Raw genomic sequence first — 27,264 nt, forward strand, 5'->3', positions numbered from 1 at the left:
GCATTAAGTACAGCACTTCATTTGATTAAACTGATTGCTCAGTGAAAAACAAGACTGTCAGCTGGGAGATGCAGATAAGACTTTTTCCAGGCCTTCACTGACGCTGTCATCTGAAAGTTAAAGGTTGAGGGGGCTGGTGAGGGGGAAAGAAAGAACAGCAAAGGAGTTACGTTACAGTCAGTAAAGGTTAGAAATGAATCACAAGATCAGGGTAGGAAACCAAGTAATAAAATAAGTGCATAATAGCGGGTTGCCAGGCAGACAGTGGGCTAATACTGAAGTGACAACTGAATACAGCGGGGGCCGAGCAACAGAGAAGAGCAGGCGAGATGGAAAACCAGAGGGAGAAAGGCTAAAAGCCAACACAGAGCGGGAGAACAGAGGAGGCTGTCACTCTGTCTTAGGAGAAATGAAGAAGCCAGACAAATTATAAGTGTACTTTCACTTGGAAACATGATCGGAGAGTCTGAGATTGGCACTCTGGGGGAGAGGCGGGGAGAGTGGTGCGGTGGGGTCCTATGGGTTGCCCTCTCTGACTCGGCCCTGGGGACAGTCAGGACTTGCCAAAGTTTGCAGGTGTCCGTGAAGTGCAGGACTAGGGTGATGCCTGAGGTTTTGCTGGATCTCCTTGCTTCTCCACTGGGAAAGAGAAGAGCAGATAAAGGTCAAGACGGCTACCATGATGGAGGGCCTCCGTACATCCAGCGCTGGCTGCCGCGGGTAGTCTCCCACCGTGGCCCTAGGTAGCAGGTACTGTTCTTATCCCTCTATTTCAGAGGAGGACACTGAGGCAGCTTGCTTGCTCACACAATAGGGACTCTGTGCTTCTCGCTTCCCTGACCTCTCCCTCCCTGGGCATCCTTCCGTAGCCACAGACCAAGTGGTTAAACCTGCCTTTCCCTATGAGGGCCAGAGGGTGGTTCCCAGACAAAGGGAGGGGTTTTCACGGACCCCCTAGACTTGGACGACATTGATTCCATTGGTCATGTCACTAAAAGGGAAATGGGTGGGGCCACTCTGAACACTTGATCTTCTTTGGCATTTGGTTGCCTTTCGCCTCTCTTCATTGGCAGTGGCTTCATCAGGCTCTTGGTCAAAATAATGCCTTGCAAAGAGGGTGCCTCAGTGCGTCATGGGCACAGATTGCATAAGGAACCCTGCTACGCTCAAACACTGACGGTGCCCAGCCAACCTGGTGGATCTGGTAAAGACCTGGTGAGCTTCAGATGAGCCTCAGGTTCACAGAGCAGTTCAGCTCTCATGTCCTGGCAAGAGTGGGGGTCAGGAGAGATGGGGGCTCCTCCATCAATGTGCCTCGAGCCCACACCGAGTCACGCAGCCATCGTCAGCCACAATGGCTCTGCCGATTGAAGAGGGACTCAATCTCCTTCTGGAAGGTTCTCTGCAGTTCTCAAAGGTCATGACCAAATGAAGAAAGGAATGCTGACTTCAAAATTATTGCCAGCTTCTTGGCCAGCACACTCAGAGAGTGGGCCTGTGCGCTTCCCGGGGTGGGACCCAGCTCAGACCTCTCGCCAGTCTGTCTCTCTGCCCCCAGGCAGGACCTCTGAGCAATTCGGTGGCAGGTCCCCTCTAAAGGAAACACACAACAGAACGAAGGAAGTTTCCAGTGGACTGCTCAGGCAGAGCTCAAGTTTCATGAGAATAATAGAAGGGATAATTTGTTTTCTGGGTGTAATTTTATTGTATCTTAATGCAAAAAAGGTAAGATAAATTCCCTATGATTTTATAATAACCCTATTATTTTTATAATACCATGCTATTATCATAACCATTTTACCGCAAATGATGAAGTAACTGCATTTCTTATATATTCTCATATTATCATTTACCACCAAAACTTTGTTTTCTTCCCCCACCCTAATTTTTATACTTTCACTATTGAAAAACTTAAAAATATTTTCGAAAGCGGCTCATTCAGGTCTTATTCAGTAGACTTTCTGTAACACGCCTATACTTCTGCTGTCATCTCTCTTTTCAGCTAGTAAATTACCCTGAAAGTTTTAATGAATAAATGAATAAATTAATAATGACCAGAAAAAGGCCCCATTAACACAGTGTGTGTTTGGGGTGTTCAGCTGACATCTGGTGAGTGGTGACTGATCGTCTTATGATAAAAGGTGAACTTAAGAACCCCCCCCCCCACTTCCTGACTCATAAGAGTTTTTACCGTGGGCACGGTTATATAAAAGAACAGAGCATAAGGGAAATTATTGTTTAATTTCAAAAACACAAATGAATCACTAATATAAAGTGTGCTTTTGCTTCACGCTTTCATGCCCGAGGTGACTCATGGCACGGCGCTGTGTTTTCAAAGAGATGAGCTCAGAACAAGGTTGCATGTCAGGGATTCTGCGATGTAACACAATGTAACAGGTAGACAAATGAAGACACAGATGTCACATCGTTATGAGCACCAGGAAGGAAACACAGTTAGGGGACAGTGTGTTGGTGGGGTCCAGGAAGTGCTGAGCCCTGACCGAGAAGAAGGCCCAGCCCCGCACAAACCACGCGGAGGGATCCGGGCAGAAGTGAGAGCAGGAACAAAGGCTCTGCGGTCGGAACAAAGGTGGCTCAAGGCTGGGACCAAGTTTAATTCCCAGAAGGGAAGCTGACTTTGAAGGGATGACCCTTGGAGCTTCCAAGGACTGATGGGACCCACCTACCACAATCTCATACCGAGGGCGGGATGAGCTGCCGGAGCATGTCACTAAAACAATGGACTGAAATATTCAGGATTCTTCTGGTTGCTCGACCGCCTCCCCACGCCCCGTCACCTCTCAAATCAGTTAGCGCAGCGGCTGGCCTCCCGGATTGCACTCAGATACGTAGCGATAAGCGTCCCAGGCACGGCAGGAGGTACCATGGGGCAGGGGTGGGCCAGCCTGCGACAAGTAAGTGCCTTTTCGTGGAAATGCCTGCAGCCAGAGGTCATGAAGTCTCGGTGCTCCCGGAGAGCAGGTTCAGATCTCCCTTCCCCTGTTAGGTTTCCCCTCTGGCCTTGGGCTATCTTTTTCAGAGTAACAACATACCTCACAGTCAACTTTTCTTTGACATGACAATATCTGGAATAATGAGATACGTAAAGAACAATGAGGAGCGAAGCGTTTCTAAGTATATTTTGAGCAGGTATTACCTTCCATCGGTGCCTTTCAAATGTCACTTGCGGAGTATTCTGTTTGTAGCAAAGCATGAAACTTCTTCGCTGTTCTGCAAAGTATCTGAGAATCTTTTAACTCTGCGTTGAACTATGGCAAGTCGCTCCAAAATTAAAGCGCTCAAAACCTTTGTTTTGAAAAGCCTAAGAGGTGCCCATCAAGGCAGCGAGACCCTTCCCTTTTTGGGTACTTACCGAGCACGCTCCTCTGGAACTGTCAGACATGCCTTCATTTAAATAATGTGACAGCTCGCAAGAAGACATCTGATGAGCATCGCATTCAATTGTTAAAAGTACAACAAAGAAAGTCCAAGAAGTTTTTTTTTTCCCCAAAGAATTTATGATTAATAATTCACATGAGCTACTTTATATGTGGTCGCCTATTGAACGCAATTATTTCATTGCCGTCTCTCTGCAAGAGGAAACTGTGAAGGCTCATTTGAACATAAAGGACACCTGGGATTTTCACCTGAAAGAAAAAAACAAAGCCTTAAGACTGCTCGAATGGGTTTCACACATTCCAAAATGTATGCAGGAATGTCTAAACGCAGAAGTACTTGATATAAATCATCAAACACACATATTTTAAGAACGTGTTTTGACCCAAAGCGCCTGAATTTTTCATTTACCACCACAGGGCAGTTCACTGAAAATCCAATCTCGCTGGCTTGTGGCGCCTCACAATTTTTTTTTTTTTAAATGCTCAATGCTCAGAATGCTTCTGCAGCTCTTTGAACTTTCATCCTGAGGTTGTAGTTGGCTGCATAGAAATAAACATTGATGTAGGGAAGACGTTAGGGTTCGAAGCCGACGGCCAAGAAAGAATTCTTGAGACGTCTTTGGTGCAAAAAGGTGGTTTTATTAAAGCACGGGGACAGGACCTGTGGGCAGAAAGAGCCGCACTTGGGTCATGAGGAGTGGCCCAGTATATACTTTCAAGTGGGGAGGGGGTTAGGGATAGTGTAAGCCTCCCAGGTATTTTGGAAACAAGGTTTCTAGGATCCTGAGGGGGCTGGCTATTGTTAGGAAAGGTCATTTACTATTGTTAAGTAAAAACTCAGTCCTGAGACCCTTCAGATGTCTATCTGGTGGGCCATATGCTTGGGGGGTGATTGCCAACATGTATCTTGGGGGGTAAAGATAAAGGAAATTTCCAAAGGAGTTTTTATATGTTAAAGTAGACTTACAGGATCCTGGGGGTTGGCTTAAGATTGCCTTTTGCCCTTAGCAAAGTATCAACAAGGAGGCAGCTGAGTCCCTAGGGGAATGTCACTCTCCCTGTTTCAAGGACTTGTCAGTGACCTGTAGGTAGTAAGAAGTGTCATCATTTTCCTTCCACCTTTGTTTTCTGCACCAAACATGATCCTCCAGAGGGCTGCCGTATGGCCAGCTGTCTTGTACCCAAGATGCTACAGGTCCGGGGAGACGAACATTGGGCTTTTCAGTTGGCAATGTTCAGTCCGGGTTGGAGAAGCGGGTTTCTGGGAAGGGTACCCGGGGCACGTGGGATATAAGAGCCTGCTCTGGTGCCTGGAGGTTGGCCTTTCCTGCATCCCTGTCTTCCTGTTCCTTTGCTCTCCACCCTTGGGCAAGAATGTAGAGGCCAAATTGCAAAAGGCCCACCTGGGTGTCAAGTGAATTCTTGAGACGGGGCAGCTGAGCCCCACCCACAGAACTCATCCCCCCTTTCCGTCCCCCCCCGCCCGCCCCGAAACCACCTTCTCGGCACCCACATCCCCAGGGGCTGCAGCCACTGCGAGGCTTCTGGGGGATGCGGTGGGGTATCTAGAAACCTGTATTATCAGCAGGTTGATTAAGGTTAAACCTTAATTAAGCAGCTTTAGCACAGCCCCTAGTAGAGGAAGCAGCTCTCTGAAGGAGAAAGTGTCCTCTGTGGGAGGAAGTCAAGTTGGGCCAGCCTGAGTCACTGTGCATATTTGTGATGCAGCGAGTGCTGCAGAATTCATTGGGGAGGGGACTTGTAATGAGCTGCCATGTTTCCTCTCGCCAGGCTTAAATTAATTTCTTCAAATGTTCCCGTTAGTTAACAATGACTGATAGAGTGAAGATATTATTAATAAAAATTAGGTACCCAGCTCGGGAATGGACTTTTGTTCGTGCCTCAGCACTTAGCAAAGGGCAAGTGGAAAAGGGTATTTTCAGCAGCTTGCGGTTGGAATGAGTCGGGCAGGTGGAAAATGATTCTAGCCATTCATCAACGCTGTCAAGACCCGTCTCCCACCAGAAGTGTTTACCACTATTCACAATGAGCTCCCGCGTTCTGCTAATAGGAGCCTGTTCGGCCGTAACTCAGGACTTTTTAAAACGGCTTAGGCTCTATGCAGTGCACCTATTTCATCGAAGGCGCGTCCGTCTCACGGCTCTTGACGCTCGCAGTTATGAGAAAGCGCCGTGGGACTTCCAGAAAAGTAAACGACGCAGCTCAGACAAATGCCTGCTCAGGGTGGCTTCGAATGAGTCCAAGCAGTACGTGCTCTGGGGAGCTGATGAGTGGGGAGCGGCAGCATCGGGAGTGAAAAAGGAGCCGGCTGTTCTGCACGCATAATAACATAAATCCGATTCAAGGAAATGAGAGAGGAGACAGGAAAGCATATGGAAAAAGTTAAACAGAAACCAGAGGTGATACTGCCATCACTCTATGGTTAGGGATTTATTAGGGAGCGGGTACATTTATTGGGTATATTTACCGTCGGCACAGTGCACTCGGTGCTTAGTCATTGGCGTCTGCCGTGTGTGTAGGACTTGTCCCCCGGGACATTTGCTGAGCACCTACTACGTGCCAGGCATGGCTTGAGGTGTGGAAGATGTTGAAAGAAGGGAGAACCCAGACTCCTAGAAGTTCGGGGACTTTGCCTTTGCTTTCTTGTCCCCTCCTTCCCATGCCTAGCACCCCAGAGAATTCAATTGTTAAGCCAATAAAAGAATCTGCGCCCATAAAGATGGTGCTTTGTTCCTTCGGGCACTTATGAGTGTTGGCTCAATGTGCCAACCCTGTTGTCCAGTTACCAGATCTGATCCTCATGACTGCCCCACGAAGCAAATACTGTAATTGTCCTCGGCTAACAGCAGAGGGAACTGAGGAAGCAAAGAGAGGGTGTGAGCTGACTAGGGCCACGTGGTCAAGAGACGAATGCAAGTATTTGCCTGGGGCGTGCATGCTGTTGGCTACATTTCACTGCCTCCCCAAGGACACCATGGGCCCTATCTGCTAGATCCAAGTGTGGAGCCAGTCCCTGTTTCTGATGACCTTAATGGCCAGATAGAATCAATTGCTAGGTGAGGTTGATCGGCCTCTGTATGGGAGTCGGCGTCTGAAAGCCCCTCCCTGCGACCGCTCTCCAGCCTGGAACGGTTGGCCCTGTTGCCTTCAGAGTGAGCCCACCAGGCTGGGCAGCTGAGGTCAGACCCTGAGACATGACCAGGCCCTAGACCCTGCCGGTCCCGGCCCACGCCAGCTCTGGACAAGGCAGAGAAGGGTTCAGAAAGAGGGCTCTTACCTCACAGCTTCCTTGCTCAAGCCAGGAAACGAAAATGGGCATAATCTCACCCGCTTTCAGCAGAAGAACTGCAGGACAGAAGTCAACCTGATTGGAAATGAAAGGATCACAGAGTCTACTGCGCACGGAGGGCCCCCCACCCACTGCCTCCCAGGCTCCTGCCTCAGACACCAACTTCCTGACAAGATGAATTGTCCCCGCCCCTGTGGGCTGGTGACTCCGTGCACCCATCACAGATTTCTCATGCCTCCAACAATCACACTTTTTCTTTAAATATCCAAAACACAAAAATGAACGTTTCTTTTCCCCTTTCCCACTTAGTTTACTTGGTTATCTCTTCAAAACAATGCAGGCCAGTTTGGGGAAGGGGGCTTACGGGCAGGCATCTTTTCCCACCAGACTCTGGTCCTTGTTCACACAAACAGGGTTTTCTGCATGTGAGACAGGCTTTGCTTCTGTTCCAGGATATGAGAACAGCAGTCCCGGGGGGCCTCAATTTCTATATAATTCAACTTGGAAAGATTTCAAGGCTCCACAGCTAAGTTAGAACTCCCCCCCACCTCAGCCCCTGACGAGATGCGCTGGCTGGACCCCCCACCCCGGGGACTGTGTCATTGAGTCTCCGTGGTATGAGTCCTCCCCCCTTGGGAGAGGAGCTGAGAGTGTGTTAAGATTTACTGAGTTTCAGGAATTATTCCCAGCACGGACCAGAAAAGGCATTTTCGTTCTGAGCCGCCACATTACAGGCAAGGGGAAGAATTTGCATAGTTATCAATGAGCACAAGGGGAGGGTGGTGTTCAGTTCCAGAGGGACTATCATTATTTCCAATAGAGTTAACTGTGCCACAAAGTGGATCCATTTCCTCGCTGCAAAATAAGTGTGTTGGATTGTTTTTGTGGTAACTATGCAATTAGTTTTTTGCCCCCGTGCTTTGCCGGGTGCTGCAGTCTTTTCTGGGTGAGTGTTTTGGGAGCAGTATTTCACGGCAAACCTGTTCTCACTCTGCATGTTGCAGACTGAGAACACAGGCTGGCTTCCTCTGTAGTTCCTGAAGTCAGCCCAGGGAGGCAGAAGGGCCATCTCAGGTTAGAAATGAGGAAACGGAGATCGTCGAGGAGAAACGACCCGTCCGGGGACATCTGTCCCCCTGCTCATCTAGAACGAGCTCTTACGTAGGTCATTCTGGAGAATGGACGAGAGTACACAGATCCACAGGGCCCTGCCACACAGCTAACACCTTCCACACTAAAAGTCCTATGCCAACAAAGCTTTGAAACAAAAAGGAAGGTGGGATGTTGGTGATTTGGGCCAAAACCTGGGTCTGCCCTGTCTACAGCATGCAACCTGAGGGGGAGAGCTAAGCCAGAGTTCTAAAAACTTAGGGCCAATGTGAGTTTTTCATTTTGTTTTGTCTTATCCCCATTAGCTGTCTTTTCCCACCCAATGCAATTGTGTACCTACACCACCTGGCCTGTGATATTGACCTCCCATTTTATTTTATTTTAAGATATTATTTATTTATTTGAGAGAGAGAGAGAGAGAGAGCCAGAGACAGAGCACAAGCAGGGGGAGCAGAGGGAGAGGGAGAAGCAGGCTCCCCACTGAGCAGGGAGCCTGACGTGGGACTCGATCCCAGCACCCCGGGATCATGACCTGAGCCAAAGGCAGATGCTTCACCAACTGAGCCACCGAGGCGCCCCTGACTTCCCATTTTAACAGGAACAAAGACCTCCCTGGCCTCTGACACGAAGAGAGGCTTAGCAAACACAGTGTCACCAGTCTTCCAAAGTAGGTGAGAGGGAAATAAGATGAGACCAAAGCCACCGCGGATCTCAGAATCTGTGACGGCAAATGTGAGCGGCGATAACCCCACAGGACTTTATGGCTGGAAACGGCCTTGGTGCGTATCTTATCCACCTGTGCGCTGTGCAGGCGAAGAGACTGGTCTGATTTCCAGGGGAGCTGGCTCTGGAGTCAACCCAGGGCTCCTGAGTCTGGGTTCTGTGCCGACTGGGAGAGGGATCCTGGTCTCACTTAGGATGTGTTGGGCGGCAAACTACAGACCATTCCACCCAAGTGGCTTGGGCAAAGCAGTGTCACTGTCTCACGCGGCCCCAGGTAGAGAGCAATGGGAGGCAAACCACGCGAGCAGTTCTAGAATCTGCTCGTCCTGACTTTGAGGGCGACTCAACCGTCGTGGCCCGGTGCTGCAGCCTCTGTCTCAGCATCGGCGTCCCGCAGAGATGACACTGCTCTCTGAAGGACGAAGTCATTCACGGGCTGGATGTGGCATCTCACACTGGAGTCCATCCACCCTGTGCATCATTTCTGCATGGCCAGAGCTCCTTTATGCCTCTCCATAAACCTGACAGAGACATCGCCAAAGAAAATCAACAAGATTTTATGGAGTCACTATTTCCATGGGTCACTAATGATTGAAATGGGAGATAACCAGCCCTCTGAAGAGGTTCTAACACCTGGTTATTGACATTCATTGAACACGTCTTGTGGGCACATCTTTGCAGCAAAAATCATGCTTTATTAACATGCACCCAGCACAGTGGTTTACCTCTAGATTCATTTTTATCTCTTCGCCGTGGAAAGAATATACAAACAACATCGTCACCCTCCTGAAGGAAGATTCTCAAATGATAGAAATTGTCGTCTCTGCTGGGTGAGTGTGCATGCAGCCCACGATCAAGGTCTTGAGACATCGCAAGGCCATTGAGAGAAGTGGAAAGGATTAGGTCATGGGGTGATGGTTGAGTGGAGGGTGTGGGATACCTGCCTGCATCCTAGAGAGGGCTTCTGATAAACCTCCCCCGTACACCTGCTCCCTACACCTGTTCATTGTTCCCACATTCTTCAAAATAAAAGATTGGGCTACAGAATCTTTTTTGTTTCTTAATTGAGGCAAAATGCACATAACATAAACCCAACCATCTTGAAGTGTACAATTCAGTGGCCTTTAGTACAGTCACAGTGCTGTGTGCATCCCCCACCTCTGTCTAGTCCCAAGACATTGTCATCACCCCCAGAGGAGACCCCCTACCCATTAAGCTGGATTAACATAACATTTTAAGGACCCTTTCAATTACATGATTCTATGGCTCCAAAATAGAAACTCAACTCATTCAACTGTAAAAATACCCTCCAGACTGCAGAGACATTAGGATTATCCCATAAATGGAGAACATGTAAATATTTGTCCCTAACAAACACACCTGGGATTGCGCTGGCAAATGATTCCATGGCAGATCATGGTACAGCTGAACATGTTTTCTTGCTGTTTGGAAACTCCCATGGCTGGGCCAGTCCATGCCCACGGAGTAGCATCCTGGCAACGGAGACCAGAATTGACTTGCTCATAGACCTTTGGCTCCAGCACAAGACATGCGATTTACACCGCTAGTTTCTTATCACCTTCTGGAAAACAACCTTCCCTTTCCGTCTTTACCAAGAAAGGGTCATGCTTTCCTACGAGTTCAGATTCCTGAACTGAGGGGCATTTTGTGGTCACCCCGATCAGTGGTGGGGTGGAGAGGGGAGGCCCTGATCTTGCAGTTAAGAGCCTCAGCTTGGGAAAATGTCCTATTTGCATCCTCTGGGTCTCAGCTGTTTCACTTCTCCAAGGAAGGAATTGGTTGTGTTTGGTGGATTCCCAGTGTATTTTGGCTGTGGAATTCCTTGTTCAAACAAAGACCCAATATGGAAGCCTGATACACACCACAGATGAAGTCAGGACTGCTGTGCGTGAGAAGGCTCTGGGCACGTCTCACTGGGCCTCCCCCCCCCCGTGCTGTGGGGTGTCTCAGTGGAATCCACCTTCCCCCACAATCCCTCTGAGCATCTCTTAGTTCTGCAGGAAGTCCACACACTGGTGTTGATGGTCTTTGGAATTCCTGTCTGTTTGTTTGTTTTTAATTGGCTCTCAGATAATGAAGAAACCACCAATATATGTCTCCATCAAACTGTCCTCAGCATCCTTTGTGAGACCCCACCTAAGTGAATGGTTTCCTTTCCACTGTTTACCTGGAAGGCAGCCGTTCCCCGCCCCCACCCTCACCTGCTCACACCATTTGAGTCTTGGCAGCTGTAGACAGCCATCTGGTTTCCATGCTAGCCTTCTCCGCTGCCCCACTCCACACAGGCTTTCCAGAGTCCTGCTCACTCCCTCCTCGGATCCTGGGGACAGCCAGCCCACAGCTTCCACAGCTACAAGTGTGTGTGGAACCTCACAAGGAGAAGTGAAGACGTTAACTCTGGGGTTTGAAACCATTTTTTTTTCCAGTGTCTACTGTTTCCTTCTCCTTCTTCCAACAAAACCAATTTTGTCTGGGTTCCACTTTTTATATGTTGCTAAAAAGAGGAGCAGTCTTGCACCTTCAGCCACCCTTGAAAAATTAGGGGGTCCCCATGGCGTTTACCCCAGAAATGACAAATGCAGCTCACACCGGGAGACCATCTCTAGTTGCAAAGACCCCTTTGGGGCAGGCAGCCTCCCCTGGGGTCCTATCAACAGAAGGCTAAGTGAACTTTGTCCATACTTCTGCCCTGCATCCTCAACACCCTCGCTTCTGTCTGCATCACCCTCTTGTAACAAATTCAGCACTTTCAGGTGAATCTGCAACCCAATGTTTGCCTTTCCACGTTATTTTGACGAGGGACAGTTGCAAAGGACTCATGCCAACCTTCCCTGAGGTCAGTGCAGGTAATTAAGCAGTTGGCCAAGGGACGATGGTGGCCCACTCCTCCTACATTTTAATTGAGCTAGCTATTTCTCTCCAGGAAGATTCTGAACATAAACACCTTGAATTTATGGTTAGCATTTAGAACTGCAAATAAGTTCTGGTTTCTCATTTTTGATTTCAATCTATATACTCTTCAAGGGAATGAAACCCATCAGTTTTATCAGCAAAATGGGAATCTCTACCCATTTGGTGAGATGGACTGCATTGGCATAAATGCGTGTGTTGCGTGTTTATGGCCGTGCATTTGAATGGCTAATTTCACTGGTGTCAGATGCTAAGAAAGTGTCCCTCAGCAACTGAGCATTACGTTGTGGTTGAATTTAGACATGACACAAACTTATATGGTTGACAGCACCACTAGGAATGAATTCCAGTCACCTAAATGGGAAATAATTTTATACTAAATGAAAACTTCTCATATGGCGTTTATACCGAGAGATTCATTGGGTTGAATAAGAATCTGAGTAAATGAGACATTGCAATGGGTTGATAATTTTGGTGGAAGATGGTGAACTGTGTATACCTAATTTTGCTGTGGGAACTAAAGCTTACTGGGTAGTCCTTTAGATACTCTTGGTCTGAGACTGCCATTCCCAGAATCTTGTATTTCTGCAGCTCCTTACAGACACAGTCACAGAATTATCTCTGCATATCCCATGCTGGCCGCAGGCAAATCCCGACCCAGCCTAAAGGTGCCCACTGACTGCACTGTTGGGTTGCCTGCAGAGAGTGGGGGCCTGGCCCTGTGCTCCTGACTTCTTACCCAGTGCTCTCGAAATGTCAGCAAGCAGCTCCAGAGTTCATTAAATTGGACTGAAATTCTTACGGCTTGCAGAGCAAATTCTTTATAGCCGGCATAAAGGTCTCATTGCTCAAGCGTAATCTAGCAAAACCACCAAGCCCCCTTCACTCCCCAGACGCTCAGACTTGCAAGGGCAATGAGAAGTGTGTAGTTATCTCTGCGGGTAACTGCATCCAGCCCAGAAACTGCTTAGAGAATACATGGGAAGTTCCAGAAAAGGAAATGGCACCTCACAAGGGACACTATGGTGGGGTGATCCAGAGCCCCGCTGGCTTATGTTCCCATCTACCCTCGATCACCCTACAACCAGGAGCTGGGAGTAGCCACTTGGACTCTCTATGCCTCAGTTTCCTTGTCTGTTCATAGGCTGTTCATAGGCTCCAGCTCAGAAGGTGGCAATGCGTCAGTTGATGCAAAGCATCTAGAACGATGCTTGGCATTCCCTCGTTCGGGGCCTACTATATGCTGGGAACTGTACATACAAAAATTAACAAAATAGGCAGATATTCCTGCCCTCGCAGAGTTTATATTTGGGGGGGCACACAGGGGACGCTTGGTAAGATTATTAGCCCCCAGCAAGGTCTGACTTTTGCCAATGAGCCATGTGTTCACTTACATCTGGGCACATCCTTCCCCTAGGTCTTGACTGTGTTCTGCCACCCAGCAGGACACAAAATGTGCTGCCAACAACCCTTGCTGTCCAGGAGGTGCCCCCACCAGCCTTGCGGGGTCCCACCTGCCTGTGGGTAGGAGGACAGAGTGTCTGACATCAGCAGTGAACTGGGTCGAAGTTTAGTCAATCACAAGTTGTGTAAGAACTTGCTGTGGCTGGTCTGGGGACAAAGGCCTCCCAGCACTCATTAACAACTATCTGTTCAATGATTATCTCCCTGGGGCTTATTGTGGTGAGCCAGTCCCGAAGCATGACGGACCGTGGCCCTGATCCAAAGTCCTGCCCCTGACGTCAGAGACGAGCCTCCCTGGGTGTAGCCGAGGGGTGGGGCCTTTGTCCTCCATGGGATTTAAGGCCAGGAGCTTCTGCCACCAAACAGCAAACGCGGCCTTCCCACTGGGAACGCACGTCCACCAGCGGGAAGAACCTCAAAAGAAACCCTTGGATCTCTCATTGAGATCTTCCAAAAAGAAGAAAGGTAGGTAGAGATTTCTAACTGACATTTCTAGAGATAACACAAACTCGTTTTCTTTTCTCCTTAAGAGCTATGACTGTCTTGTGAGGTGCCGCCCAACGAAGTATGTTAAGTTTCTTTGAGGGCGTCTGTTACTTTGTTCAAGAAGCTGTGTTTTCTCTTTCAGGGAATTTTGGCATCCGTGGTCCTTAGCACGACCCTGCAGAGATGCCTCCTCAGCTCCAAAACGGCCTCAACTTCTCAGCCAAAGTCATCCAGGGCACCCTAGACAGCCTGCCCCAGGCGGTGAGAGCATTCCTGGAGAGCAACGTCAGGCTGTGCCAGCCTGAACATATCCACATCTGTGATGGCTCCGAGGGGGAGAACCAGCAGCTGCTGGACCAAATGGAAGGAGAGGGCATGATCAAGAGGCTGCAGAAGCTCGACAACTGGTAAGCCGGCCCCCAGCCTCCGCGTTCACACCCTCCCCTCTGCCACCGCGGGGCTGCTCCTGCAAGAGGTGGAAGAACACCCAGTGGGGGGTGGGGTGGGTTGTCGACTCTTGAAAAACTTAATGAAATGGTGGAACCATACAGACTTCAGTGTAATGACATTCATCGAGCGGCTCAAGTCTGCAATGAGATGGTACATACAAACACTCTTTGCAAACTAAATCCCTGATAGAAATGACAGTCAGACCTGCTCTGTCCTAAAAGACAAGCTCGTAGTCTAGCAAATGTCTCCTTGAAGGCACCCCAGCTGGTGTGGTTGTCCACAGTTATGGGACATCGTCAGTGTGCCTGGCCTCTGCTCGGTGTGGGAAGAGCACAGTGATGAATGGGACTGGCCCATTCAGACAGGACGCTTGGCTGAAGGGAATCCCGGGCACAGATGCAATGCAAGATGGCGGCACTTCCCTCTCCATTCCTAACCTGTGTGTTTTTTATGTTTGCAGCTGGTTGGCTCTCACTGACCCCAGGGATGTGGCCAGAATTGAAAGCAAGACAGTCATCATTACCCAAGAGCAAAGAGATACCGTGCCCATCCCCAAAACAGGCCTCAGCCAACTAGGTCGCTGGATGTCAGAGGAGGACTTTGAGAAAGCGTTCAAAGCCCGATTTCCAGGGTGCATGAAAGGTGAGTGAGATGTTTGTTTGGGAAAAATCAAATAAAGCAAAGGCAAACATTATTATGTCATCCTAATGGTAATTACGACAGCCATGAACACTCCTGTGGCCTCAGATAGCTTTAAATTCATGTATGAAACTGGCAGCATATTGAAAATGTCTGGCTCACTACTGGGATTTAGGATAGCTTGGCAGAACCCAGTTGCATGTTTATGAAAACTCTTTCATTTTGGCATTCCATTCACTTTCTAGTGGAGTCTTCAAAATCGGGTGTGGGGGGTGCTGGTAGCAAGGGTGTGATGCTGTTAGTGGGGACCATGAGACTAGGCTCACCTGCTCTGTGGTTGCGGGGTCATTTCTCACCGGTTCCCATCTACTGGGCCCCACAGGTCGCACCATGTACGTGATCCCATTCAGCATGGGGCCCCTGGGCTCACCACTGTCGAAGATCGGCATCGAGCTGACGGATTCACCCTACGTGGTGACCAGCATGCGCATCATGACACGGATGGGCACAGCTGTCCTGGAAGCTCTGGGGGATGGGGAATTCGTCAAGTGCCTCCATTCTGTGGGATGCCCTTTACCTTTAAAAAGTAAGCGTATTATTTCAGAATTGGAAGCTCAAGCAACAAATGAGCTTAGCCTTAAACCCCGGGCCTTTGCTCTGGGGATCTCCAGGTGGGGATGTGGAATGCTCACCCACGATGTGTCCTCCTGTGCAGAGCCTTTGGTGAACAACTGGCCGTGTAACCCAGAGCTGACACTCATCGCGCACCTGCCCGACCGCAGGGAAATCATCTCCTTTGGGAGTGGGTACGGCGGGAACTCGCTCCTTGGGAAGAAGTGCTTTGCCCTCAGGATGGCCAGCCGGCTGGCTAAGGAAGAGGGTTGGCTGGCGGAACACATGCTGGTAAGATGTGGGAAGTTCTGCAGGCACAAGGTGGGGACTCGGAGGTGGGGGCACGGAGGTCTGAGTATGTACAGAAGTGCATTTCCCATTAGGCAAGACCTGACCCGCCCCGAGGAGGACAGATTTAGAAATCCCACCAATGATTATTAATGCTTCTTTTGAAGCACTTCAAATGCAATGGGACCAATGGAGCTCCTTTAGACTTTATTATTTAAAGAGCTCGTTTTGATACCTAAAGACATAGATCTTGGGAACCTCTTTTTGGGGGGCTTCTGGGCACTCTCCTAGACTGAGCCACTGACCACCAGGATGGACAGGAAGGAACAGATTAAGGAGGAATCTTGTCCCCAACAGATCCTGGGCATAACCAACCCCAAGGGCCAGAAGAAGTACTTCGCAGCAGCCTTTCCCAGTGCCTGTGGCAAGACCAACCTGGCCATGATGAACCCCAGCCTCCCTGGGTGGAAAATAGAGTGTGTGGGTGATGACATCGCCTGGATGAAATTTGACCAACAAGGTGACTCTTTTAGGCCCAACGGTTGACAATAATAATTGGACCTAAGCAAACTTTTGGCTTTTAAGGTGTGCCAAATCCTGCCATATCCAGTGTTTGGATTTTTAAGTTAGTTATTTCACATCTTGCAAAGCCTTAGGAATATGTATTGTGTAAGCATTCTTTAATTTAATATAGACTCTGGATTGAAATCGAGCCATATGTTGCTACTTGTTGACACAATCAATTTGTTAAAATAGTACTGGTAGAAATGGGACGAGGAAGAAAGGGTTGTAAAAGTGTGAAAGTAGAAAATAATGCTCGGATGAGAAAAGAGAAATCTCTTCTGGGGAGGAGGGGGAAAAAAAAAGACTTGAGAATTTGGTGCAAAAATTAGCCTGGCCAGAGCTGAGAATATATGTTGGGCTTTGTTTGGCATTCACTTCTACTTCTCTGGTTTAAAACTTTGCAGGTAACTTAAGGGCTATCAACCCAGAAAACGGCTTTTTTGGTGTGGCTCCCGGAACCTCTGTGAAGACCAACCCCAATGCCATCAAGACCATCCAGAAGAACACCATCTTCACCAATGTGGCCGAGACCAGTGATGGGGGCATTTACTGGGAAGGTATCGACCAGCCACTAGCCCCAGGCATCAGGATCACTTCGTGGAAGAACAAGGAGTGGACCCCCCAGGATGGTGAGCCCCCTCTGGAGGCCCCGGGGCTCTAGCCTACAAGCACTACTTGTCTGGACAAGACCCTAAGGGGCCTCTCCTCTCTTGCTATTGTAGGGGAACCTTGTGCCCATCCCAACTCACGCTTCTGCACCCCTGCCAGCCAGTGCCCCATCATTGACCCCGCCTGGGAGTCTCCGGAAGGGGTGCCCATTGAGGGCATCATCTTTGGGGGCCGCCGACCTGCTGGTGAGGCTCTCTTTCGTTCGGCCTGGGAATGTGGGTGTGTTGGCTTCCAGGGGACATCCATGGAATCTCTCCTTTCTCATGACCTTGTCAGAGGGTGCCAAAGATCTCCAGCTTCCAAAAAGCCAGGATAATTGGCAAGGCACCAAGAGCCTTTCTGGATCCTTGACCTAATGGCGCTCTATCCAGTTAAACTTTCTGTTGTGTAGCCTCGATGGTGTATTTGTGCACTTTCGCTTTGGGGGGGTGGGGACAAAATTAGCTCAGTTAGAAAGATACCGTTCGGCCGTGTCTTTCCCTTCTGTGAGATGTCATTGCCAGCCAAAGGGTCTGTATCAAAGCCTTTAAGGGATGACCCTTTTCTCCCACTACAGGTGTCCCCCTGGTCTATGAAGCTCTCAGTTGGCAACACGGAGTTTTTGTGGGGGCGGCCATGCGATCAGAGGCCACAGCGGCTGCAGAACACCAAGGTAAATCAAAGGGAAAAATCTACGACCACAGAGAGTGACTGGCCTGCTCTCTGTCTCTCTGTCTGTCTCTGCTAGTCCGTATGTGTAGTGCGAGAGAGACAAAGCCACGCATGCTTATGTCAACAATAAATGGTACCGATATTGCCCTATGAGAGCATTTACCAGCACCACCCCCCTCTCTGTTAATAGGCAAGGTCATCATGCACGACCCCTTTGCCATGCGGCCCTTCTTTGGCTACAACTTTGGCAAATACCTGGCCCACTGGCTCAGCATGGCCCAGCGCCCAGCAGCCAAGCTGCCCAAGATCTTCCATGTCAACTGGTTCCGGAAAGACAAGGAAGGCAAATTCCTCTGGCCGGGCTTTGGTGAGAACTCCAGGGTGCTGGAATGGATGTTCAACCGCATCAGTGGGGAAGCCAGCGCCAAGCTCACGCCCATCGGCTACGTCCCCGAGGAGGGGGCCCTGAACCTGACAGGCCTGGGGGACATCAACACGAAGGAGCTCTTCCACCTCTCCAAGGAGTTCTGGGAGAAGGAGGTGGAAGACATCCAGAAGTACCTAGAGGAGCAGGTTAACACCGATCTCCCCTGTGAAATCGAGAGAGAGGTCCTTGCCCTGAAGCAAAGGATCAGCCAGATGTAATCAGACCCAAGGGCTTCACCTGTGAAATCACCCCCCTCTCCAGTCCATGAGAGATGCTGGGAGGAAGAGCGAGTGGGACGTCCTGAACCGACACCACCCATCCTACTGTAATGACCACACGGATGAGCAGATTCAGGTTTCAGATAAGACCACAGAGTATAGGCTAGTAACTGTGAGATCAGGGAGGGAAATCTTAGCATGTCTCCAAAATTCACTCTCCAATGCACATTTGTTCAACCCCGAAGACACTATGCATTAGGCTTTCCTGTTTGTTTGTTTGTTTTTTTTTTTTATCACTGTAGCTCTATCAGTTAGCTGGAATGCACCGATAAAATACTTGAGCTGTATAGATGGGTGTGTGAATGTGTGTGTGTGTGTGTGTGTGCGCACGCGTGTGTGTCTGTATTTCTTGTTATCTAAGATGTATATAATACCTTTGGAAAAATCTTGGGCAAGATTCTCTACTAGTTGTTGCTAGAAAGAAAGTTTGCTTTATTATTAATATGTGTGTTTAAATTATTTTTATATACCCTTGTTACTTACCTTGATGTAATTCCAATTTTTTCCCCTAACTCTTCTTGGAGAAATTACAAAATAAACTTTTGTAGAGAAGATGGATTCATTTGCTTGGTTTTTCTTATCTGGGCCACCAAGAAGCAAGGAATTCTCTGATGAAACATCGTGTGGTCAGAACCCCCTCCAAAGGAGGTGGGGACATCAGGATCATCCCTAAGGAGGGAGTGAGCTGGTGGGGGGGGGGGCGGGGATGGAGGAACAGAAAGGAGCCAGATGGGAAGTGGGAGCAGAGAGAATGTCACCCAAGGGTACCGCGGCACCACAGTTTGGATTTTCTGAACTAACCACCAGTTAGTGTCTAGAAGCCACTAGTTAGTGTCATTAAATGGTAGGTCTTGTGTCACTAAGTGGGAGAATTTAAAATGTGCTTTTTGGCAAAAGTTTGGGTCTGGGGGCTCAGCCTCCCATATTGAGGAAATTGAGGCCAATTTCACGGGCTTTTGTCAGTAAACTCTTTTTGACCAACGCTTTTCTCAACTGTCATCCACAAGGGAGGAGAGTAGAGAGAAAGCCAAGCGGAGTTCCATGGTGCGAGCATTCATTGAGCGCCTTCTGTATACTGAGCAGTGTGCCAACAGTGGGTGGCCCTGAGAGAAACAGGGGGCGTGGTTTGGCCTCGAGCCCTCACCTGGTCCCGGGGCTTACAGGTTTGTTGGGTGGTCAGGAGCAACGCAAACGACCCCGAAGCTGGGTTTGGCACATGCATTCGGCAGATAAACACGGCGTCCTCGGCCTGCTGTCTCCCCGTCCAGGCACAGGCAGTGAGCGCGGCTTGACCCCTCACCCTTCCAGCGAGCCGCGTGTTCTCAGATTAATCACCACACCCCGGCATCTCGGCTTTCCTTGCTTCCACTGCCTGCAAACTCGCTCATTGCCCTAAACTCCTTGGTGCCTTGCTCCGCATGGAAGGTGAAGCCGAGAGCATCTCAATCTCATAGATGGGGAAACTGAGGCCAGGAGCGTCCCTCAGAGCTGGGAAACGGCAACCAGAGCATTCTTTCCCTTTAAAGAGCCGAGCGCTGACCCAGCTCTCCCGACAAAGTGTCATGTTCTAACGCCAAAACAACTGATGGGGAAAAAACCGTTTAATGCAATTAAATGTTACCGCTGTATTAATTTAAATTGGTGGCTTTCAAACCTGTTTTTCTCTTTTCGCAGCAGAACCCTTGCTTGGCATGTGCTCTGACTCAGAAACCGAACGTCTGAGGGAGACAAAGCAGGGGAGCGTCCACCCCAGGCTGGGGAGAGCTGGGACCCAGGGTACCGGGCTTCTGTTTCTCTGCCCCCTGCTGGGCTCCGAGCCACCCCACCCCCTGCCCCCGGCGAGGGGCTTCCAGGTAGAGTTTGGGGGCCATTGTTAAGATGCCCTGTTCTGGGCCTTCAGCAGGCTTCTGATCCTCATGGCAAAGCTGGCCATCTCGGAAGATGTTACACCCCTGCGCGGCATCATCCACGTGCCCAGCGCACTGGCATGTGACCACGTTGCCACCAGGCCCTGGGAGTCTGGGGAGCAGCCCAGAAGGAGTGCCTTAAACAGAACAAAAGTGTTCAAGGAACCACAAGGACTCAACCCTTGCCTTTGGCCCTTGACTCACTTTCCCCAAATGGTGCCAACTGTGTTCCATCCACCTGCAGGTCCTGGTTTCTGTGCTGGGACCTCTGACTACAATAACGAAGGACGCGATGACCTTGTTTGCCCATGTTACCACGCGGTGCCCCAGTCCCTGCAAGGCAGAAAGACAGACAAAGCCCAGGTGGTTTGCGGGTGTGGATTCCTGGTCTGCCCCCACCAAGCACACACGAGCCCAGACCAACTAGGGCTGATACCTTCCACCGGAATCCAGCGTGGGTGCTGCCCTCTGGCCCCCGTGGGTTCCTGGAGTTGTGCTGGAGACTGGGTTAAAGCCCAGAATACAGTAGGTACACAGCAGATATTGAAAAGGGACAGCCGAGCTGCTTTTAAGCTCACTGGAGGCAGCCAGGGGCAGCGGGGCAGGTGGGCGGGGTGGGGCCTGCCAGGGGCACGTTTGGGGCTCACAAGTTCTTACTCTTCTTACCCTCTCTCCTCAGGTCCATCCTCACCCAGAGCCCCCAGGCTGCCCACTCGCCCCTCTGGGTGCCACACAGCATGCTCCTTCTAAAGCTTTAAGACCACCGGGCACGGGCCCTGGAGGTTCCCTTGACCTGCTCCCCTGCAGAGGGCACACGGTCACGACCTTGGCCATCACGGTCAGCAACTGCAGTAAATAAGTCACCAGGTTCCATCATCTATGGGAAAGGGCCTGCCTCCCCCCACCTGCCCCGCCCTCCTGCTTTTCCCAGGGGGCAGTAAACACTGGCGACCTTGGACACAACCCAGTTCGACCTCTGGCCAGTGGTGTCACCCAAAGTGACATTTATCGGTGTCAAAGGACAATAACACCCTTGCTGGGGTCTGACGAGGATAAAAACAAAACAACCCAGCTCAGCATGGACTCTGGGGTCCGGAGGGTCCGGGTGTGAGTCACCAGCGTACTCTCCGGTGATTGCACAAAACTCCGAGCCTCATTTCCCCAACTGTAAAATGGGCACCATGACCGTACCTTCTCAGGGGGTTGAGGAGGTCAAATGGGATGATGTGAGGAAGGGGCCTGACACTCAGCAGGCACGTGTTTGCTCTGCTCTAGGTCTTTACTGTGGGCTGAGCTCATGCAACACCAGGGACGGGGAGCTCGCTGTCCCTCACGGCAGCTGGCCCATGGCTGACCAGCCCTGGGTTCCTGAGTGGCTCTGGGGGGCTGTCCCTGGGAAGGACACAGGGTCGCTGGGGGCAGGCTGGGGGGGCACACATGGACCCAAGCAGCCGCCACCCAGGCCAAGGTGGGAACAGGACCAGCCCTCACTCCCCTCAGGGCTGACATTCAGGATGGTTGCGCTAGAGGTGAGAAGCTGAAATCATCCCACTGGTTCCCTAACTGCCCCCCACTCATCCATCCTGGGATGATGGGACACCCAGACCTTCTCAGCTGAGGGGCTCCCAAACCTGGGTCTGGATTATCCCTGGCAGTCATTGTCTCCACCGGTGGCATCTGTCCTCCCCCAGCGCCGACCCCTTCATACTGCACGAGCCTCCACCCAGACCTTTCAGCAGACTGGGGAGCTGGGCAGGGGGAGGATCCCCCCAAGCTGAGAAGACCCTGAGTCAGCTGACATCACCCCAATGAACTACGATGAAGTTTCCTCCTTGGGGTGAAATGGGAGCTTGAGATGGAAAAAAGCCCAGAGGAAGTAAAATAAAGAAAGTGACTTTTTTTCTGCTTTTCTGAAGTTTTGCCTTGAGTTTTCCTGTCCCCGCTTGGACAGGAAACTGAACACAGGGGGGTCCCTTGGGAGAGGTTCCACACACGGGTTCTTGTCAAGGACCACCTCCCAGGACCACTGCATGATGGACGTGGCTCTGATTTTTACAGAGCTGTTCCACACACAATGTTCTCTCTGCCATCTGCCCGCCCCCCGCCCCCCAGCAGTGGGACGGAGCCCAGAGGTTTTCTCTGATGCCGCAGAGCCGGGATTTTGGGCTGCCGCAGAGAAATAATGGACGTCATCGGTCCACGGCAGCACCGTGGCGGGGCCAGGAACACATTTGCTTTGCTGACACCTGTCACCGTTTCTGCACTGATGCTTGTTCCTGGGGGCTCGCTTGTCTGCCACCTGCTCGGCGCCGTGTGGCCCCCTGGTAATGGGCTATGTAAATGTGTGAATGTACGCCAGGCGCACCAGCCCGCTCGGCAGAACCTTTCTCCAGGCGAAGCAATTTGCAGCAAAATATGCTGTAAATATTTGTTCAGCCCAGGAAAATGACTTTAATTGCATAATTAAACTCGTTGTAGATGCTGCTTCTGGACAAAACGACTGGAGAAAAGCTGAGACCACAGCTGTCCTCTGAGTTTGTTGAATAGAGGGGACTAAGCATTTGTTTGCAAAGACTGCTCAGCTCACACCCACCCCCCAAATTCCTTCATGCAGGGGGTTTCTGAGAACAGTCAGGGAGGATGGAGGAAGGGGCTTGGTGGCTGTGGGAGAGGGGAGGGGGGAGGAGAAGTTCCCCAAATCAGAGAACCAACAGCAAAGTTACCCCCCAGGCCCTCGGACAGGATTTGCACTGTGTTTTCCCAAAAGTTCTAGTGAACAGCCCACCTCCCATGGATAACTGGTATCTTGAGCAAATGATCAATTCCCTTAATTGGGAAAATCAAAAGAAGTTTGTTTTAGAAGAATACATTGCATCCTAGCCATTAATTAAAAAACAGGCATTCCTTGCTAAAGTGACCAGATCAACACGACACTTGGGGAAAGAAGCTAGCCAAAAAGACATGTCCGTTGTGTAATTCCCCTCATAGTAAATGTCCAGAATGGGCAAATCCACAGGGACAGAAATTAGATTTGTGGTTGCCAGGGGTCAGGTTGGGAGAGGCATTGAGGAGGAAGGGGTGATTGCTAACGGGGATGGGGTTTCTCTTCGGGGTGCTGAAAACGTTCTCAAGTTAGATTGGGGTGAAGGTTGTGCAATCCTGTGACTGTTAAAAACTATTGAATGATGCATTTTAAGCTGATGAATTTTACGGTACATGAGTTACAGCTCATAACGTGGTTTAAAAAGAGAACAAATTCAACAAAAACAAAAGTGTCTCTTAACTGGCATTCGAAACCTGTAGTCTGTCAAAGGCTCTCGGTTGGAGGCCTGAGCTCACCTTGTCAGAAAGGTGACAGGGAAGAAGGAGGTGGTGGGGCAGGTACAACCCACTGAAATTCACTCCCGGAGACAACCAGAAGCATTCAGAGAAAATGGAAAAAGGACAGATTTTCTTATTGTAGGGTTCAATGTCATCTAATGCCAGGCCCGTGAACCTCTCCCAGTTGTTACGAGCACCGTAAAATCATCTCACCAACTTCTAGGAGAAACCGGGCCAGAGAGGACAGAAACCGGCAAAAGTCATGAATCGAGCAAGTGGCAGCCCTGGGACCACCAGGAGCCTTGGATTCCCGGCTGGCTTGCATCGGTGTTGAGTCCAGTGCTATAATCCCAACCTGGTTCCCAGCAGGGAGAAGGACCCCAGAGAGCATCCCAGCTCTGACAGTGGGTCAGGAAGCTCACGCCAACTGGCTTGGCAATGGAAGGGAGGGTTCAGCTCATGTCACCACATAAGGGAGGGTCTAGACACATGTGTTCTGAACATCAAGGGTTCCAGCCATGCAAGAGGGTCCACTTTCCTTCCTCCTTCCCCTGTAGCAGAAGCCTGTGGAAGGGGATCTGGTTTATAAAACTAGTATCCCCCGCAACCGCTAGAATCCTGGCACGGTCTGAGGACAGGCTCTTCCTCTCTGAGCCTCAGTTTCCCCAGCTATGCCAGAGTGCCCCGCCTTCCCCCCTGAAAGTCTTTCCACCTCCAACCTGCCATGAAGTTGGAGCCACATGGCTCTTCGGTGGGACCCTTAGAATTGGGGTTTAGTGAGCCCAGGTCCAGGTGCGGGGAGAAGGACAAGGTGGAGAAGGTGAGCTTCCCTCAGCGATGGGAAGAACACGTCCCACCCGCCAACAGCTCACCTGTCACTCCTCAGCATGTCTGCAATCCTGCCCCAGACACACCCCCCACTCCCTGTTCGTCCCACTTGATAACACCATCCGCCCCTCACATACCGCTCAATTCTGCCAACGCCAGGTCCCAGGGAAGGGCGGTGTGGAACGGAACGCTCAGACTCACCAGCACATCCCCAGCTCCCCTTGGCCCTCCATCTCGGCCCAAAGCCTGGCTCCCTGCAGGCCGTGGAGGGGAGAGAGAGACTCCCAACCTGCGGCTGGTTTGGTCTTCAAGGACACGGGCAAACTCAGGCAGTGGGGTACTCAGCTGGCTTCGAGAGAAGCCCCCACATCTCCTGGGAAGATGAAAGGGACCTTCTCCGGGGCCCAGGGGCAGCCCCAGGCCCACAGCAGCCCCAGGGAAGCCAGCATCTGAAGGCCTTGGCTGCCAGTCAAGCGCTAGCCCCTGCAGGGTTCAAGGCTACTTTTCGGGTCTGGGTGAAGACCTGACCCCAGTGGAGGCCGCTGGCTCGCGGTGAAGTTCTCTGCCAGGGGCTGAGGCTCCCGGATCTGGGTGAAGGGCCACAGGCACCTTGGCTGCCCAAGATGGCCCCAGGGGACTGACCAGTCTGGCCCGGTTGGAGCTTCCCCTGGGGTTGGCCTGAACCTCCCACCCCACGGTCCCCTCGATTGGCAGCACACCCTTCCTGCAGAGGTGAACTCCGGTCTGGCCTCAGTGGGCACAGAGGGCTTTATCACCATTAAGAGCAGGGACCAGGGAGCCAGAGGCCCCGGTGACTCATGAGGCAGCTGCTGCCGGGTTTGTAAAGCGGAGCTCAGAGCCATTAGCCGATAGGAGATGAAATTTACATTTTGAATTAACTTGGATCATCAGAATGCTTCCTCTCGACCCAGGGAAATTAAACATAAAGTCGGAGGGGCTGTGGGCTGGGGAGGTAGAGGCTCAGCCACGCATGCCAGATTGGCTTTTTCTTTTTCTTTCTTTTTTTTTTTCAACAGGCTGCAGGCAAAAGGGGACGAGAGGACACAGCCACAAAGTCAGGCTCAGAGACGGAGGGAGATGGGAAGTTGAGATACTCTTTCTCTCTTTTTCCTTTGGGCAGAAGCACAATAGATCTGCGTGGCAGAATTAAATTCTGATCTGTCTGATCTCCTCCATCTCTTCCTCCCCTAATAATGGTTATTTATCGAGCACTTATTATGTGCCTGGCACTTAGCTCAACACTTTAGAGATAAGGCAGAGTGAATTTGTCTTCCCCTGTGCACCCCTTTCCTTATTTCCCCCACCCGAGGCCCTCGTGGGGAGGGAGTCTGAGGGAAGAAGTAAAGAGACAGTTTTATTAACAACACAAGGCTCCCTGAGTTACGTCAGGAAGTTTGTCTTTCGGACGCACTGCTCAGGAACGCGAGGCCCGAATCTGGCCACGAAGCCTGCCAAGGCCCGCTACCTTCTCCCCTGGTCTACGTGAAGAGTGTGCCCTGGGGTTGTGCAGTGCCCCTTCTGTGTAACTGTCCAAGTTAGAATAGACCTCACAGGCTGGGATGAAAACTCAGAGGGCAAGCTGAAGACGTTTACACCTTCCTGTGGCCTCTGAGTGTGTCTGTGACCTAGCGGGATTTGTCCTTCCTGAAAAGGGGCAGTTTTCAGATGTCCCTCTAGCTTCATGCTGGTCCTTAGACAACCCCCCCTCCCCGCCCGCCCCCAGCTCCATGGGGTAAGTTCTTTATCTATAGGGTCTTCCTGGATTCATGGGCGAGTTGACTCCCAGAACAGACTTATAAGTCAGGTTGCTTTGGGTTGACTAGCTCCAATCTGATGTCCTTCACATCCTGAACCCAGATGGCTCAGAGGAAGGGCCACCTCCCCTGTACCATGGGCCTTGGTTCTTGCAGGGAGACACATGCCCTGGGCCCCTCCACGGGGTGGGTTCTGGCACCGTGCAAACATGGGAGCAAGACTGAAGACTGGAGGCTGGGCTGCTCACAGCAGGGTCAGTTTTTCCTGCTGCAGAATAGGAGAGCCCATGATCCTGATGAGCAAAATGCCTGTGTGCACTTCCCAGCCAGCCATGCCTCCCGACCATGGCAGGCCTCCAAGATCAATCCGTCACTTTCCAATGAATAGTTATTGAACGCCCTCTGACTGCCTGGCACTTAGAGTCGGCCCAAGTGCTTAGGTGAGCTGATCAGGACTGTCCTTCCTAATGAATTGGTCCCATAGGAGCCTCTGTCCTTTTCCCAGGGTCACTGAAAAACTTCAAGCCTCAAGTTATCAGGAACAATATTTCCTACAGACAAGAATCCACAGGCTCACTTTCTGCCCCTTCCAGAATTCCCAGGTGGTCAGCCTTTTGGTCCACTTCCCAGATTTTGTAATTCTGCCTGGGCAGCGAGTTGCATTTGCAATCTACCTTCCCCCCCCTTTCCCCCTCTCTCCCCCCTCCCCCCTTCTCTCCCTCCATCAATCCAGCCCCTTACCCTTCCACTTAATTATCCATTTCTTTATCTTCCAACCATCTATGCCTCCGCCTGCCCTCCATCCATCCACACATCTACCCAGTTGACCATCCAACCTCCACTTAGGGGCTCATCTGACCACTGTAGGGTCCATTAGATGTAAACCCTTCATCTCCCTTCCATCCACCCTTTCATCTTCTCACCAGGGCAATGCACCTCCCAAGCTGTGAGAGCCAGAAGCTTAATCAGCTCTGCCTGATTTTCCCACAATACCATGTGTCTTCAGGACGAGGTAACTGCTAAGCTGGACAGAGCAGAAAAGCTGGATGTTCTCAGGGGTGTAGACAGATTGCTACAACGGTTCAGAAGAAGTGGCATGTGAGCAGCCCTCGTAAAATGATGTCAAGTTTGGAAAGCCAGGGTCGAAAGGGCAGAGTATAGGAATTGCAGGTGGATTAACGGGCACAAGCAAGGATCAAGGTGGGCTGAGGGTGGAAAGTTTGAGGATCAGTGCACCGTGAGTTGGCAGTAGGTGCCATCTAGACAGCTGGAAGCTGAGTGGGCAGAAACATGGCTTGGTCCTAGTAAGGTGTGTGGACCGCGGGAAGTGGAGACAGTTGGAGTGGGTGCTCCAGGCTGGAGCAGATTATGAAAAACCAAGCCGTGGACCTGAGCTGGGATTCATTTTGTTGGCACAGGGAGGAGACAGGAGG

The 27,264-nt window shown here is 50.8% G+C and overlaps 1 protein-coding gene and 2 long non-coding RNA genes across 3 annotated transcripts; 2 read left to right on the forward strand and 1 right to left on the reverse strand.

Annotated features, from left to right (window-relative positions):
• Positions 1 to 5,796: 5,796 nt before the first annotated feature.
• On the reverse strand, positions 5,797 to 7,168 carry LOC118537077 (uncharacterized). Its single transcript, XR_013441543.1, has 3 exons — positions 7,073 to 7,168; positions 6,697 to 6,783; positions 5,797 to 6,274 (listed from the first exon to the last, which is right to left on the reverse strand). It is a non-coding gene; the product is annotated as an uncharacterized LOC118537077 (long non-coding RNA).
• A 6,115-nt stretch (positions 7,169 to 13,283) lies between these two features.
• Positions 13,284 to 18,558, forward strand: PCK1 (phosphoenolpyruvate carboxykinase 1). Its single transcript, XM_036094401.2, has 10 exons — positions 13,284 to 13,401; positions 13,565 to 13,829; positions 14,333 to 14,514; positions 14,894 to 15,097; positions 15,227 to 15,414; positions 15,769 to 15,931; positions 16,380 to 16,604; positions 16,698 to 16,829; positions 17,201 to 17,296; positions 17,486 to 18,558. The coding sequence occupies exons 2-10, from the start codon at positions 13,606 to 13,608 to the stop codon at positions 17,938 to 17,940; spliced, it is 1,869 nt and encodes a 622-aa protein (XP_035950294.1). The 5' UTR covers positions 13,284 to 13,401; positions 13,565 to 13,605; the 3' UTR covers positions 17,941 to 18,558.
• Positions 18,559 to 20,218: 1,660 nt separating this feature from the next.
• Positions 20,219 to 21,806, forward strand: LOC144379302 (uncharacterized). Its single transcript, XR_013442107.1, has 2 exons — positions 20,219 to 20,432; positions 20,587 to 21,806. It is a non-coding gene; the product is annotated as an uncharacterized LOC144379302 (long non-coding RNA).
• Positions 21,807 to 27,264: the final 5,458 nt, after the last annotated feature.

Source organism: Halichoerus grypus, chromosome 10 (assembly GCF_964656455.1).
Source record: "Halichoerus grypus chromosome 10, mHalGry1.hap1.1, whole genome shotgun sequence".
Classification (NCBI taxonomy): domain Eukaryota; kingdom Metazoa; phylum Chordata; class Mammalia; order Carnivora; family Phocidae; genus Halichoerus; species Halichoerus grypus.

Coding starts and splice junctions, on each gene's coding strand:
- PCK1 (XM_036094401.2), top strand. CDS start 13,606: ATGCCTCCTCAGCTCCAAAACGGCCTCAACTTCTCAGCCAAAGTCATC. Junction 16,605..16,697: donor GGAGTGGACCCCCCAGGATG/GTGAGCCCCCTC, acceptor TTGCTATTGTAG/GGGAACCTTGTGCCCATCCC. Junction 17,297..17,485: donor AGCGGCTGCAGAACACCAAG/GTAAATCAAAGG, acceptor CTCTGTTAATAG/GCAAGGTCATCATGCACGAC.